Source organism: Podospora pseudopauciseta, chromosome 4, assembly GCF_035222475.1.
Source record: "Podospora pseudopauciseta strain CBS 411.78 chromosome 4, whole genome shotgun sequence".
NCBI classification, from domain to species: domain Eukaryota; kingdom Fungi; phylum Ascomycota; class Sordariomycetes; order Sordariales; family Podosporaceae; genus Podospora; species Podospora pseudopauciseta.
In genome coordinates, this window is record NC_085894.1 from 2,141,642 (window position 1) to 2,156,727 (window position 15,086).

The following is a 15,086-nucleotide window of genomic DNA, read 5'->3' on the forward strand; positions in this document are numbered from 1 at the left end:
GAGGTGAAGTCATCATCGATGGAACAGCCCCTGATTTGTTAGTCAGCTCTAGCTCCAGCCACAGCCCAGCAGAAGCTCGGTTGAGTCGAGGCTGGTGGGTGGTGGTGGGGTGGTGCAAAATTTTCGGCGTGCCCCAAAAAAATAATTCGGGTCTGCCAACGCGGTGAAAACTCCTTCCGTTCCTCTCGGAGCTGTCAGTTCTTCCGCAGCGACGAAATCGCATCCGACTTGGAATAGTTTCCTTTGACGAATCAAGGTATGTTTCAAGCCATATCCTTTTCCCGCTACCACATCGCCATAGCACCAGCCTCAATACCTGCCACGCAATGCCGCAAACCCATCTTTTTGGGGCATTGCTGTCGCCGTCACGGCATAGCATACTTTTTTCTGTCTTGTTCATGTTGTCGTCTTCTTGTCTCCGCGAGCCAGCATCATGTAGTCGTATACCGAGACGCGATAGCAAGCCTCAATTGAGCCATTGTTATACTCTTATGCACTGATTTCTTTCGAGTACTGATGACCCCTAGTGACTAGTCTGTTCTTTTTTATACCAAGCGTCGCATCCTCCGATTAGACCACGACGACCATTAGAGCACACCGAGCAGAGTTTTCTACTGTATGGATTGTGGAAGGAGGCTCGGATAGGTTTCTTCAGCTTTGGTGTAGGACGGCGCTTTTGGGGCACGACGACCGGCCCACTGCGATGGACGTCACAAAACCAGACCCGGATGCCGAGGGTGTCGTCATGCAACAGAGTTATCCCTCGCCTATGGTCGACAGCGCCGATGCCCAGTACTACCAGCTTGCCAACCACCGCGAACACGATGGGCAGATGGCTGCTCATCAAGGGGGGCAAGAGGTGCCGGATGGATTGCCGAACTTGACGGCGCATCAGGAGCATCATGAGCACGAGGAACATCACGATTTGCATGAGCTTCAAGAGCTGCAGGAGCCACCTGCACCGCAGCAGCATGATTCGAGGCCACAGGTCAGCGCGGATGAGCTTCAGCTTGCGGCTCAGTTGACGCAGGGCTTGACGCAGGGGATGAACCAGATGATGGCGCCGGCTGATATGGCGACTGTGGAGAGCGAGGTGCAGGAACAGCAACCGTTGCCGCAGCAGCTGGGGGAGGAACATCAGCAGCATCAGCAGCAGCAAGCGGAGGTGCAAGCTCCATCGGTGCCGAACCTTCAGGAGCAGCTCGAGGCTTCGCTTCAGAATCATGAGCGGGAACTGCAAAATCAGAATCATAATCTTCAGAACCAGAACCATGAGCATGAGCTCCAGGATCACAACCATGAGCTTCAGGGTCATGAACATGAACTCCAGGCTCATAACCATGAGCTGCAAAACCATGGCCTTCAGGTTGAGAATGTGATGCCGCATCATGAGCAGACTCAGACACAGCACCATTTTCCTCAGAATCCGCCGCCGCCGCCACATCTCCCGACGCATTTGTCTATGGAGCACATGCCCAGTGTGCACCCGACATATCAGATGCCGGATAATACTCCGCCAAGGAAGCGATCCAAGGTATCTCGGGCCTGTGATGAGTGTAGGAGGAAGAAGATCAAGTGTGATGCGCAGTCGGAAGCGAGTGAACAGGCGTGTTCGAATTGTCGAAGGTCTAGTGCTCAGTGTCTGTTCAGTCGGGTGCCTCAGAAGCGTGGTCCGAGTAAAGGGTAAGTAATCCGTCATGCTAATTAGGATACATGGACAAGGCTGACATGTAGTAGGTACATCAAAGAACTGGCCGACAGGATCAACTCCATCGAAGGGAAGCTCAACAGCAACGTGGCTGCTGACGGGTTGGAAGATACCACCCGCAGGTCATCCTCTGAGGCCTTTGCCTCCCCAGTCCTGGGTGACGACGGTCGGAAGCGTCCGTTTTCGAGCATCTCAGCCGATCCCTACGCTACGGCTGCTTCTCCAAATCGTATCCCAACCACATATGGTACCGAACACAGGCCAATATTACCCTATGTTCACCCAGACTTTAGGCCGCCGAATCCAGCCAGCGCGAATGATTTGGCGCTGAAGACTATGCCCCCTTTGCCTACCTTTCCTTCGGGCAACGAGCTAGGTCTACAGTCTCAGACAGCAGATGGGTTGATGGATTCAATATCACCCAATGGAACCACTGGTCAAAGTCATCAACCTGACCACCAGCAGCAGCAGCAGCAGCAGCAGCAGCAGCAACTTCCCGAAATCGATGACGCGACCTTTGATAAATATCTCGAGGCTATTCACCCTACATTTCCTGTTTTGGCTTCTACAAAGGCTCGTGTACAGTCATTACTCTGGCAAGCGAGTTTTCCATTACAAAATGCCTTCCACCAGGCTTTCTTTGCAATGATACGGCCTTTCTCACCAGAAGTTCCAGGAGGGGATTTGATGGTAGCCAGTCGGCTTCTTTCCGCCGAACTCGCTCAAGGGGGGAGGTCACCGCCAGAGGATTTACTCACGTTGCAGGGGTTAGTAATGTTGATTATTGCTTATGACTGCCAGGGTGTGTTAGCTGGAACTGCAAAATGGAAGAATGGGGTCTTCGGACAAGCGGTTGGTCTGGGGTGGGCGATGGGGTTGCATACGAGGCGGGTGCCGGAGGTGGAGGAGGAGGGGTTTGATCCGAACAGTGATGATAATGTTGGGTTGAGGGCGTGGTGGGTGCTGGTTACGTTGGACAGGTGGGATGCGGCGGGGAGGGGGAGGCCGACGTTTATGCCGAATGACACGGTTGTTGTGTTGCCTGGGTTGAAGGCGGTGGTTGGGGAGGGGGTGTGGGAGCTTATAAGTGAGTTGCACTGTGCCGTTTCTTGAGGGGGGTTATGGACTAACATGTGGACAGGACTTTCACACGTGCTGGGCTTCTTAATCCCTACGATCTCCACAATGAGAAACTCTTTCGATCCCTTTACGGCTTCGGCATCACTCGTCATGGCGGAGAACTATGCCCTTATGGCAGCGGAGATGGTGAGGCTGGCGTTTCCAACGGGGGCGGTTAGCACTGGCCCTGTGGTGCAAATGGCCTATTGGCATATTCAACTCTTACGGCAGCTGGTGGGTGCCTCTCGCGTACCGTTGCGGATTTTGGAGGCGTGTAAGAGCCAGGTATCGCTGCTGGCGAATAGTCACGAGGTTGTTTGTCCTTTGACGCATCACTTTTTGGGACTGGTAGGAGTGGCGCTTGTGGAGCTGGGAAGGGTAAAGGAAACGGAAGGGGAGGCAGGGGAGTTGGTGGGGTATCTGTTGGAGTATAGGATTGCGGCTTCGAGTTGGAATGAAGAGGTTAGGAGAGGGTTGGAAGGGGTGAGGAGGGGGAAGGGGTTGAGGCGGTTGGCGGAGTTGGCTACGGGGGATGGGCAGGGGAGAGGGGAGATGGGGAGGGTTTTGGGGGAAGGGTATTTATCTTTTTGGGAGAGGAGTGATGAGGAGGGTCGTGTAGAAGAGGCAAAGGGGCATGGTCAGCAGGAGGAGCAGCAGCATCATGGGGAGGTACAGCAGCCCGAGGCCCCACTACAGGAGGCCCAGCAAGGACAACAGGAGGATGTGGTCATGCATGATGAGCCGGATCCTGGGCAGGCACAACGAGCGCAGGAGGATGAGGAGAGAGCTGCTCATGCTGCTGCTGTTGCGGCTGTTGCTGCTATCAACAGTGCTGGCTTGTCTGCTGCTGGCGAGGCGGAGACGATTCCTGCTCCGGTTGGGGAAGGTGGTGTGTCTAAGACGGAAGAGCAGCAGTTACAATCTCACCCGCAGGTAGAAGGAGGGCATCAAGGAGGGGATATTGGGTTGGGACTGCAAATGGCGTTGGGGGTGGCTCCACCGCCGGCGGCTGTTTAGGATGGTAATGATGCTGATGGGGCAGAGGTAGTGGATTGGAGTTTCTGGTATAATATGAATGTTTAGTCATTGCGGAGGGGGCGGCGGTTGGTGAAAAAATATATATACCAAGAGCGAGGGATAGCGCCGAGGCGCGGTATTGAGTGTAGGTTAGGAGAATACATCATACCCTTTTGTTTGTGTTTTTACTGTTAGTCTTATTGAATGATGAGAAGATGCTAGGTCGTATGAGGATGAGGATCATCATTGATGATGTCCCCACTTGAACCCCGTCGTGTATCTGTTGGTCTGATTCGCAAGGGACTGTAAGGAGGTAGGTTGGAAGTTGCTTTCAGTTTAAGGTTACCTTTTCAAGATATCAGTCGCAGTCTTTATCGTTGAGCGACCCTACCTACCTACCAGAAAACGATCATGACAGTATTATCGGTGCAACCAAAAGCTGTAGCAAACCAGGCGAGATAACCCCCCCTGCGGCAACACCACCCCTAAACTCCCCCAATCCCACCTGGATTCTCCATCCCACCTCAAGAAGCCGACGTCGTCCAAATAAGCTTTTCCCAACGCGACAAAAAAAGCCAATGACAACTTGTCACCAATCCCCCCGAGTAATGTTAGAGACCAGGGGGGCCAACAAATCCCATTTAGTTCATTCCAAGAAACCAGACATTGAGATGACGGCGAGAGAAAATAGCTCTTCTGTTCTCTCTGTTCCAAAAGCTCCAATTAAACCCCAACTCCTCCCTAGTCGTTTCAGTTGCCTGGGCCTCCCCAAATTTCCTGATCTGCATCCATCACCAAAAAAGACAACAGCATATATTTACCAACCAAAAGAAAAGATATATATATATATTCCCCGACGCAAAACAAAAAACTCACCTTGCATGACATTTTTTTGATGGCACCATCACCTCCCAAGCTAGCACAAGAAATCCGAGGCGACGGAGCGTACATTGTACCATCTCCACACACCCTATTATCACACACCCCACCCTGCCTCCCTCTTGCTTGCCCGTGTCAGGCAAACGAAAAATTCACCAACCAAACCAATCCAAGGGAAAAATTATGTGCATGCAGAAAGACAAAGTCTGGTTAGAGTGCAATCACCGCGCCTTTTTTCGCTTCGAGCCCTGCGCCAGGCTCGGCCACGGCTGCTTCGGTGCCGGCGGCGACCACGACGAGGTGCACGTGCAAGATATCTGCGCAGACTGCAAGAGAAAAGACCCCAACCCTGCCGCCCGTGAGGCCGAGAGGGTGAGGAGGGAGATGGAGCTGCACGCTAGGAGGGCGGAGGAAGAGCGTGTTGCGCAGATCAAAAGGCTTCAGATTGAGGCTAGGAGGAGGGCAGAGGATGCGAAGAGAAAGCAGGAGGAGGAAGCGCTCAAGTTGGCGAGGAGAAGGGAGAGGGAAAGGCGGCAGCTGGAGAAGCAGGTTGATAATAAGGCTGCGAAAGCTCTGGAGAGCCATAAACGGAAACATGAAGGGGGGGAGGAGGATGAACCGAAGGCTAAGCGACAGAGAGGGAGGGTTGGCGGTGGATGAAACCGCAGGATGAGTTGAATGCGGTTGACAGGCCGATCAAAGTTTGAGGGTTGTCGAAGCGTCGATGGGGAAGATGCCTGGCATTTACAAGCCTCATATCAGCGTTGCCGTCTCTATGGTTAGCAACTTGGCAATCAGATGGCTCCGGGCACGTTGCAGACTGGTTCGAGAGGGGGGGGCAGAGAAGCCTCATGCTTGTCATGGCTAGTCAAAGGAAGACAACGGTGGCGGGTCGAGGGATGAAAGGCAGCCAGTTCTCCCAAGCCGCTGAGATATGGCTAGCCGAGGGACATGAGTAGCCAGGAGAAGGAATGTCGCAAATGGTGAGTCGGACCGCTTTCTGAAGACCTGATATATTTGCTGACAGGTCCAGCCTAGGAAACAGTTCCAAGCACTGGGATGAAATCCAAAGATTAAATCCGTACACGGACCAAATGTTGGTTCCTAAATGATAAACACTCGCTAGGAGATGTCCAGGGCCTCTTATAAATAACACAAGAAGACAACCGCCCAAAAACCAGACTGGATGTAAATCAAACTCAGTGGTTGAGAAATGGGGAGCGGGAGGTATCGGTTGTAAGGAGTGTTGTAGAAGAACGGTTTGGGGTTTTTGAACTCTGATTCAAATTTAAATTAATCACTTTTTCGTGCCGTAGACTAGCAATAGCCATCAACTGATACCACACATACAACAAGACATGTCGTCGAAGAAGGAAGGAGCTGGTGTGTGAGTCCCCCTTTCAGCTTGGCAGTTGGCCGCCGGTCTGCGAGCATCCGTCAAGACATTTGTCAGCTACGTCATACCACTAAGTTCCTTACTGAGAAGACACACGTGATTTCGCGACATTCCGTGCCACGCAACCAAACGGCCATCGCGACAGGCAGACTTATCAGCGTGCATCTCAGCCTTCTGACTTTGATCTCATCACAGATCCCATGTGAGCACTGCTGTTCGCATCATGCCTGGAAGGAAACGAAGCGCCCCGATCGACAACCCCAGCCCACGGACCACCCGCGCCACCCGCTCCAGCGCTCGCAGGACAGCTGCCAAAAATGACAATGATGTTATTCCCGATGTGGTCAAAGAAATGGTGGTGGAAGTGAGGAAAGCGAAACAAGCTGCCGCAGAAAATGAAGACACTCCAACAGAACCGCCACGAAAGCGGAAACGACCCGGGGAGAAACCCGCCAAGCCATCCAAGGAGAATGACGCTGGGAATGACGGCAATGATGAGGAGATTGAGTTTGAAGATGTTCCAATACCTGCTCTGACTATCCAGACCATGGTTAGAGACACGGATGACGAGGAGGATGACGATGACGATGACGATGATATCCAGTTTGAGGACGTCAATATCAACGGTGCTCAAGCAAACACAAGATATGAAGGGCCGAAGACGTTGGATCTTGATCTTACTGCTTATATGGCCTCGTTGGCTCCGAAAAAAGGAGACCGTCGCAAGGCATTGGGGAGGGAGGAAAAGGACCGTCGTATAGAGACACACAAGGTTCATCTTCTCTGTCTGCTGGCTCACGTAGAGTTGAGGAACCGGTGGTGCAACGACCCCGAGGTTCAAGATGCTCTTCGTCCGCTGCTGTCTCAGAAAACAGTAGGATTTTTGCGTCCGAGGGCAAGTCTGAACCAGTTCAGCCGGACTGAATCACTGAGAAGGGGTATCTCCGAGGCCAAGGAGGTGTTCAGAACCAGGTTTGAGATCACCGAGCGAGGGCTACAGAGAGCCCTCTGGGCGGAAAATCTGGACCAACTGAAAGATTACAAACCACCCCCAGACGCGGAAACCACCCGCAACAAAGCCGACTTTCTCAAAGCAGCCCAAACCCTCCGCGGCTCCCGCGATGTCGGCGCCCAGCTCTTTTGCGCCCTCCTCCGCTCGGTAGGAGTAGAAGCCCGTTTGGTCTGCTCCCTCCAACCCCTCGCCTGCGTCGCAGGGGCGCCGGCCATGCCCAAGCCATCATCCAAAACCACGCCGAAAGCTAAACAACCCTCCAAAGCAGAGCAATACTTAGCAGCCGTGGCCAAACACGAAACAAAATTCACCCCCACCACCCCTGGCACAATCCCCCGCTCCCGTTTAGGCCACCCAGACGCAACATCCTACCAAATCCCCTCCCTCCTCGCCCCTTCTCCTTCTACCCCCCCTCCTTTACCCGCCCCTAAAACCCAAGTCAAAAAAATCAAAGGCGAATCCCCCTTTCCAATCTGCTGGGTCGAAATCCTCGACCACGCCCACCAGAAATACCACCCTGTCGATCCTCTAGTCACCTTTTCCCAGTTCAATCCCAAGGTCTACGAACCCCCCTCTTCTGACCTCCTCAACTCCCTCACCTACGCCGTGGCCTTCAACCCCGACTCTTCCTGTCTCGACGTAACCCGCCGTTACGCAAAAGCGTACAACTCAAAAACCAGACGGTGGAGAATCGACGGCTTAGTTTCGTCACGCAACGGCCTGAAAGGGGAACGCTGGCTGAGGGCCGCGCTGAGGAGGTACCAGCCCCCGTCCGTGACGGACTTGCTGCAGATTGAACTCAACGAGCTGAAAGCGGCCGAGCTGAAGGAGCCGATGCCGAGGAATGTAATGGATTTTAGGGATCATCCTGTTTATGCTTTGGAGAGGCATCTCAGGAGGAATGAGGTTTTGGTGCCAGGGGCGCAGGTTAGCGGGACGGTTGGTAGTGCGGGGGGGAGGGGGGGGTTAGAGAGGATTTACAGACGGAGGGATGTCAAGGTGGCGAGGACGAGGGAGAGGTGGTTTAGGTTGGGGAGGGTGGTGAAGGGTGGGGAGGTGCCGGTGAAGGTGCTGCCAAAGATGAAAAGGAAGAAAAAGGGGCGGTTGGGTGATGGTGATGATGATGAGGAGGGGGAGCAAGGGGCAGGGAATCCGGTTTTTATTGAGAGTCAGACGGAGGTGTATGTGCCGCCTCCGGTGGTGGGGGGAAGAGTGCCGAGGAATAGGTTTGGGAATGTGGATGTTTATGTGCCGAGTATGGTTCCACGGGGGGGGGTGCATCTACCTCATGAGAGGGCGAGGAGGGCGGCGTTCGTACTAGGGATCGATGCTGCGCCGGCGTTGACGGGGTTTGAGTTTAGGGGGAGGCAGGGGACGGCGGTGTTGAGGGGCGTTGTGGTTGCGGCTGAGTATAAGGGGGCGATGGAGGCGGTTATTCAAGGACTAGAAGATATGGAGGTGGAGGAGGAGCAGGAGAGAAAAACGAGGATGTTGCTCGCCGTCTGGAGAAGAATGTTGAAGGGGTTGAGGATTAGGGAGAGGATCATGGATGGGGTGGATGAGGAGGCTGAGGCGGAAGCCGAGGCCAGAAAGCAAGAAGACAAGGGTAAAGCCAAAGAGGTAGACATGCCTGATTTCGACGACACCGCCACTCCCTTTCACGATGACGAAGATGAAGACTCAGCCGGAAGGGGTGGTTTCTTCCCATCCACCAACCTCGACAGCGATGATGAAGGGGAAGGGGGTGGGTTCATGGTAGAAGAAGAAGAAGAAGGCGGCGGATTCGTGATAGAATAGCCTTTTTTTTTCCAATCCCAGATTTCAATTCTCACCCTCCCCCTCCTGCTTCCGTCCCTCCCAAAAACCCCTCCCATAACTCACCATCACCTCCTCCCCCCTCTCGATCCCGGTATTCAACCCTTTTTTTCCCCTAGGCAAAACCCACACGCTCATCACCTTTTGTCCCGTCCTCTCATCCCACGCGACTTTGAACTCGGCGTTTGGCTTCCCCTTTTGTTGCTTTGGTGGTTTCTTCTGCCCGGGGACTGGCTCCGGGGGGGTGAAGGGTATACCGCGGTAATCGTTCACGAACCTAGCCTCGTTGCCAGCTCTGGCTGCGTCGACGGCGACATCTGCGTCGCGGTCTAGCCAGAGGTCGTAGTCTGATTTGGTGTAGTCGTAATCTTCGTCTTGGAGGCCGGGGCCGGAACCGGGGTGGTAGTGGCCTAGGTAGGGGAGGATGAGGGTGTCTGGGGGGAGGTGTTGGGTTGCGAAGAGGCCGGATTGGCCGTGGGCGGGATCTAAATGGGGTTTAGAAGGGGAATAAAAATGGGGGAGGGTGAAGAGGAGAGGGGGGGGGGGACGCGACATACGTTTTGGATCAGTGATGGGGGTTATTTTGACGTGAGGTGCTGGCCCGAGGGGGAAAGATCCCGGGATGGTGGGGAGGTCGGGATCCAGGGTGCGGAGGAGGGAGAGTTGGGAGGGTGTTATTTGAGGGGAGTAGGCGGGGGTAGTGAGAAAAGGGAGGGATTTGGGCCAGTTTACGGGAAAGGGGCCGTCATTGCTGGGAGTGGTGGATAGCGTGGGTTGTGATGGCGTGGGTTGTGATGGCGGTTTTGAGGGCGGTGTTTCTTTCGGCATTTTACTCGATTTGGTCCTTTTTATACTGGACTCGTTGGCGGGGTGTTTTCTTTTTCGGGTTTCTGACATGTTGGTGATATAATGTCTTTGGAAGTGGTTGGTGGATGAGAGTTGCTTTTGTGGGTGTGAAGCAGGCTGTGAGATGGAAATGAGAAGTCTTAAGTTGAAGTGGTCAATGCGAAGTTTTGCCGGGCTTGCGACATTGCAACAATCTTCAGACCCTGGGACAAGCTGACATTTCCAGGTTCCTGAACAAATTTTTTTTTTTTTTTTTTAAAAAAAAAAAGCAATGATTCGATCTGTGATAGCTATAAGTGAGCACACATAGACCAAATAACAGAGATCATGAGGTAAAACCAAGGCTTCGAGGCATGGTAAATAGGCCTTAAATGCCTTGTATATTGATAAGTCCTAACTATGTATTGTTAGGCCTTAAAAAGATAGTTAAGAGGCCTAAAAGGATAGTGAACAGGCTTAAAAGGATAGCTAGGAAGGCTATTATTTATCTTTTAAGAGCTACCAAATATTTTTCGAAGATTGGTTCAGTATTTTGCAGTGCCAGTTATTATGTCCACGCCGTAGTTGTATGTACAAGTCGACTTCGCAGCCGACAATGTCTTGGAAATGCTATCGCTATCGTACAGTCGGGTCTGGCCCAAGACTGGAAATTAGTCTTGGGTGAAGAGGCTATCCAGATTGTTGTATATCTGGCTTTCTTGTTCCGGGGATGGTGTAACGGAAGACAATGCTCGCGCGCTCGGCGTCATACAACCTTCTCGAACCGGAGATACAACTGCTCGTTTGCAGGACGTGAGGTGTACCCATCTGACTGATTCGCTACACCCTCATCATCCACAATGTGGCTGGTGTAGTTGGAGTAGATGGCCGCGATCATGAGTTTCATCTCTGTTGAAGACGTCAGACAGGCAGAGATGCCATCAAAAGCATGAGCACAACTCACCATTCATTGCAAAGTTGGACCCAATACACATCCTACCGCCTGAGCCGAAAGCCCAGAATTGCCTGTTCCGCAGTTTCCTTTCGTCTTCTGTTCCCGTCCCCGGCAGCCACCGAGTGTGGTCCCATTTCTCAGCATCTGGAAAGACTGCCTCGTCACGATGGAGAGTATAGGCCAAAGCTGCCACCCTCACGCCACCCGGTACATGGTACGAGCCTAGACGACAGCCCGCCTCAGGAGTTTGACGTGGCTGTGGCCCAGGGATTGGCGCGTGAAGGCGTAGTGTTTCTGTCAGTACGGCGTGAAGTAGAGGGAGACTGTCCAACTTTTTGGGATCCGGCATATCAATCGTTCCATCTGGGCGCTGTCGCAGGTTTGGTGTCATGCCCAGAAGTTCAGTTCTCAGCTTCTCTTGCAGTTCCAATGACTGTGATAGCCTCCAAGTTAGATATGTAAGGGCCAAGCCAGCCGTTTCCTGGCCTGCCAGCACATGGTCGAAAAGCTCTGATGCAACTGACAGCCGGAAGTTGGACACAGCCGGATACAGGAGCGAGTCCTTGCCCTTCGTAGTTTCATCTTTCCGAAGCCCAGCAACTAGACTTTTCCATACTACAGGCTCATCCCTTGGGTCAGTGTTAGTTGTGTCGGGAGAGGCGGATATCTGATCACAGAGCCGTAGACACCAGTCGCCAAGCTCCTTATTGGCTGCATCCACCCACTTGGGGCAAAAGGGAATGCCAATCTTGCGGCAGAGTCTGGTGAACTGTGGCATCTCTTGATCGTAATATCCATAACCCTGGCGGGCCCTGTACAGCTCGAGAAAGTGCTCTCTGTAGGCCTTGTCGCCTAGAAAGTCGGTTCCATTCCTCAGCCCAAAGAGGTAGCTGGCGATAAAATCCATCGTTGCCGCCATAAACACCGAATAGATATCGATGCCATGGGGAAGCTGGGTATCCTTGGCGGACCGTTCAAGAATCGGCAGAAACCTCTCGGAAAGAATGGCGTGCCCTTGGGCTGAAGCCGCCGGACTCGACTGCATGTATGACTTGGAGTAGACATGGGATATCAACCGCTTCCGTACCGAGTGCTCGGCAGAAGGTCTTGCCGAAAACATGCAGACAGCGCTTTAGAAAGTGTGTAAGCACAAGTAGAAAGCAAGACGATTGATTGCTGTCTGTGCGTGCCATACCCATAGTTGTCAAAAACAGAATACCACGAAGTCTTCTCAAATCCACCCTGGTAAACAGTGCGGACACAGTCCACGTCATCGATGCTCAGTTCGCTGGGCCCAACTCGGACTATGGGACCGTGACGGCGGTGGGCGGCAAAGAGTGTTTTATTTTCTCGATGTGTGAATCGAATCCGCAGGATCCAAAGGCGGGAAAACGGGACGGACCAGTGAGCATTGGGAATGCGCGCAAGAGGGGAGAACAATGCAGGCCAAAAGATGAAACGGTATGTCAGAAAAGCAAACAAGGCGGCTGCGGCGCAACTTAGCCCTGTGAAGCCACCAGCCATCTTCATAGGCTTCCAAAACGTCTCTGACTCTTTTCCCTTTTGATGATGCGGGCTCGCTTTCAACGTGCATGAAAGATTGATGACTGCAGACAGGTTGGGAGTCAATTGGCCTTGGCCGGGTAATCTGGCTGCCCGATTGAGACTCGCCCGAATGTCTTATTGGTCAAAATCTTTACACTAGTCCGTTTGTGGCTAGTGCGGCAGTTGAGTCACGGCATTGATAGATGACCCTCGGAATCCATTTCAGAAGTTCCATCCAGTGTTGTGTCATTGGTTCCTATCAAGCAAGTCAAAAGCAAGCAGCAGACGGTTGATATTCAACATCAACGTCTCTTCATCTTCATACAACCTTTGCTTTACAAACAGCAAACTGCGTATATTTCATTGGCCGCTCTTAGTTTCAGAAGCAATGGGGTCCTCGGTGCCCAGAAGCTTCATCGACCTTCCGCTGGAAATCCAGTTCCTGGTTTTCGCCAACTTTGACTGTGCACGCGACCTTCGAGCGCTTGCCTTGACTTGCAAGAAGCTGCATAGCGCTGTCAACAACGATGGATGGCGACGTTTCGTGGAACGCAGTTTTCCCTCTCTGTCTATTCCCATTCCAAACGGAAATCGCCACACCTGGGAACAACTTGCCGAATCACTCACCTGGCAAAGTCGATGCTGGGACCGGCGAGCTCTGCAATTCCAAGTTCTACTACACTCACCACACGGCGATGAGGTGAGACGGCACCGAGGGAATGCGAGGGGGAGAGGTCTATTCCACTCTGTTGTTGATGCTCATTTCGACCCAGCCACCCATGAAGAGCTCGTTGTATGGGGTGCCGGAGAAGACATCGTTGGCCGGTATAGGGAGCGCCAGGGACCGGACAAGCCGTCCAAGTCTTCGTGGCACAGCGTTAATGGCAAGGAACTGGGCTTCAGGGCGGCTTACGATGATGTCAACTCGGTAAAGATCGTCAACCACCACACCGGACGAGCTGTTGTCACTGGAAGGCACAATGGAACGCTGTCGCTCATATCAGCGGAACCGGATCGCTTTGGCCAGCCCATCTCGGAGTTCAAGTTCAGTCCTCCAGAAACATCTGAAGCAAACAACGGCTCAGAACCGGAAAATCTCAGTTCGTTGGATGTTCTCCAACACGGTTCCAGCACAAGAATAGCGGCTGCCACGAGGAATGGCCTGGCCGTATTCGACCTTCCTGCGGACGCCACAACCGAACTAGAGCCATCTGCTACATTTGATCTCAAAACAGAGATATTCTCCCTGAACACCTCGAGACTCAGTCGTGCCAAATGGATGGAACAGGGCGAAACCGTTGCATTGGCTTTGAGCGGCTCTCCCGATCCTCTCCGTTACCTCTCCCTGACACCAACGGGCATCACTCATCACACAGCTGCCAAGAATGCATCAATCGCGGCTCAGTTTGAGCTCAAGGACAATGGAAATATCTGTCCCAATTCTCTAGAACCTGTTTGTCGGACTGGAGGCTGCAGAACCAGTCTACTTCTCAGCGCGTGGCGAGATGGGACTATCAGGTGCGTCAACCTGCCAGCTTCCGAACCGCGTCTGGCCATGGTACTAACACCGTCTGTAGGTTACAAGACTTACGCACACCATCACCGTTTGACGCTGTCTATCAAGACAATGTTGATCCATGGGTTGATGCTGAGGCCCTCATGACATACGGCACAGAGCGCTTCGTTGCCGGAGGCGGGGATGGCCTCACCGTCAAGATATTCGACTTTCGCTGGGAACGACCCTACCATCACACCTCAGGTCTTCCGTGTCTGAACTCATTGCCATTCCCAGGACCCTCGCAAGCGTTCTTGAAAAATCCTACAAAGTCAAATCTCGGCAATGAAAAGTGCAAGCAAGGACGAGCGTGCCAGTACCACGAGCTCTCAAAACACATCTACTATCGACCGAACGCCAAATTTTACCTTTCCAGGTCGCTGATTAACAGCAGCGCCAGCATCTGGTCGCTTGCCCGAGGGTCAGACATCTCGCCCAACTTTTACATTGGCATTTCGGGCGGAGTTATCGAAGCCAATCTGGAGCCGTGTCCAAACAACTACCCACCAGACCGGCCCACTACCGACCCTAATTTTGGATTCCCAGACTGGAGAGGACGTGCGGCAGATGGCAGCGGGTACATGAGCAGACAGGTCTCGCCGGCTCTTATGGAGATTGGGGACGGTTATGCATACAAGCACAACGACAGACCGATACTGCTTCCCAGGCTGCAGGACTGTGGTGGTCCTCCGAGCTGGTCTGGCCCGATACTGAAGCTCTCCAATTATCACCGACTCGATATGAACTATCAGACAAGGGGGGACTTTGTGTGGGATTGACCATACATCAGGGATAGAAAACTGGACATATCACGGGACCATTCCCCTGAAGCATTCCAAAGCAGCCAACATCCCAACATTTCGTGTTTCCATGCCAGGAACAGCATGCTGAGAAGCCTCTGTTCCCCAGCTGACCAGGTCAGATGAACAGTGGTTGAACCTGGAGAAAACGGCCGGGATGGTGCGGCTTAGCTAACAACTGGGGAAATGGGTGACCCGATTGGTTGGCTACGTCAAAGCTGGGCTGAAAAAGGCCAAGACAAATGCCGAGACTTCTTTAGGATTGCCGGATTTGAACGGATGGGGTGGGTCGCGCTCGGGACGAGGACGGACGTGCATGCACTTGCGACCCGGGAAATCATCTTGTCGGGAATACATCAGACATTTGGAGTATCGTTTATTTGGGATGTTATCTTTTTGGAGATATAGACAGTATGTACATACAGAGTTGGGACCAACAGCATCGAACCAACCTGAGACA

General features: G+C 53.0%; 6 protein-coding genes across 6 annotated transcripts; 4 read left to right on the forward strand and 2 right to left on the reverse strand.

Annotated features, from left to right (window-relative positions):
- The first annotated feature begins 154 nt into the window (after nucleotides 1-154).
- On the forward strand, nucleotides 155-4,015 carry RGT1 (Glucose-responsive transcription factor). The gene is made up of 4 exons (XM_062912567.1): nucleotides 155-256; nucleotides 528-1,683; nucleotides 1,735-2,795; nucleotides 2,850-4,015. Exons 2-4 carry the CDS (start codon nucleotides 704-706, stop codon nucleotides 3,842-3,844), a joined length of 3,036 nt encoding a protein of 1,011 aa, XP_062765779.1. The 5' UTR covers nucleotides 155-256; nucleotides 528-703; the 3' UTR covers nucleotides 3,845-4,015.
- An 891-nt stretch (nucleotides 4,016-4,906) lies between these two features.
- On the forward strand, nucleotides 4,907-5,383 carry QC763_0066370 (uncharacterized protein; the record flags this gene model as incomplete). The annotated part of the gene is made up of 1 exon (XM_062905917.1): nucleotides 4,907-5,383. The coding sequence occupies one exon, from the start codon at nucleotides 4,907-4,909 to the stop codon at nucleotides 5,381-5,383; it is 477 nt and encodes a 158-aa protein (XP_062765780.1).
- Nucleotides 5,384-6,342: 959 nt separating this feature from the next.
- QC763_409400 (uncharacterized protein) lies at nucleotides 6,343-8,928 on the forward strand (the record flags this gene model as incomplete). The annotated part of the gene is made up of 1 exon (XM_062912566.1): nucleotides 6,343-8,928. One exon carries the CDS (start codon nucleotides 6,343-6,345, stop codon nucleotides 8,926-8,928), a length of 2,586 nt encoding a protein of 861 aa, XP_062765781.1.
- A 24-nt stretch (nucleotides 8,929-8,952) lies between these two features.
- Nucleotides 8,953-9,897, reverse strand: QC763_409390 (uncharacterized protein; the record flags this gene model as incomplete). Its single annotated transcript, XM_062912565.1, has 2 exons — nucleotides 9,504-9,897; nucleotides 8,953-9,431 (listed from the first exon to the last, which is right to left on the reverse strand). The coding sequence occupies exons 1-2, from the start codon at nucleotides 9,841-9,843 to the stop codon at nucleotides 8,953-8,955; spliced, it is 819 nt and encodes a 272-aa protein (XP_062765782.1). The 5' UTR covers nucleotides 9,844-9,897.
- A 326-nt stretch (nucleotides 9,898-10,223) lies between these two features.
- QC763_409380 (uncharacterized protein) lies at nucleotides 10,224-12,351 on the reverse strand. Its single transcript, XM_062912564.1, has 3 exons — nucleotides 11,922-12,351; nucleotides 10,736-11,856; nucleotides 10,224-10,680 (listed from the first exon to the last, which is right to left on the reverse strand). The coding sequence occupies exons 1-3, from the start codon at nucleotides 12,254-12,256 to the stop codon at nucleotides 10,538-10,540; spliced, it is 1,599 nt and encodes a 532-aa protein (XP_062765783.1). The 5' UTR covers nucleotides 12,257-12,351; the 3' UTR covers nucleotides 10,224-10,537.
- Nucleotides 12,305-14,605, forward strand: QC763_409370 (uncharacterized protein; the record flags this gene model as incomplete). Its single annotated transcript, XM_062912563.1, has 2 exons — nucleotides 12,305-13,789; nucleotides 13,849-14,605. Exons 1-2 carry the CDS (start codon nucleotides 12,660-12,662, stop codon nucleotides 14,603-14,605), a joined length of 1,887 nt encoding a protein of 628 aa, XP_062765784.1. The 5' UTR covers nucleotides 12,305-12,659.
- Between the last annotated feature and the right edge of the window lie 481 nt (nucleotides 14,606-15,086).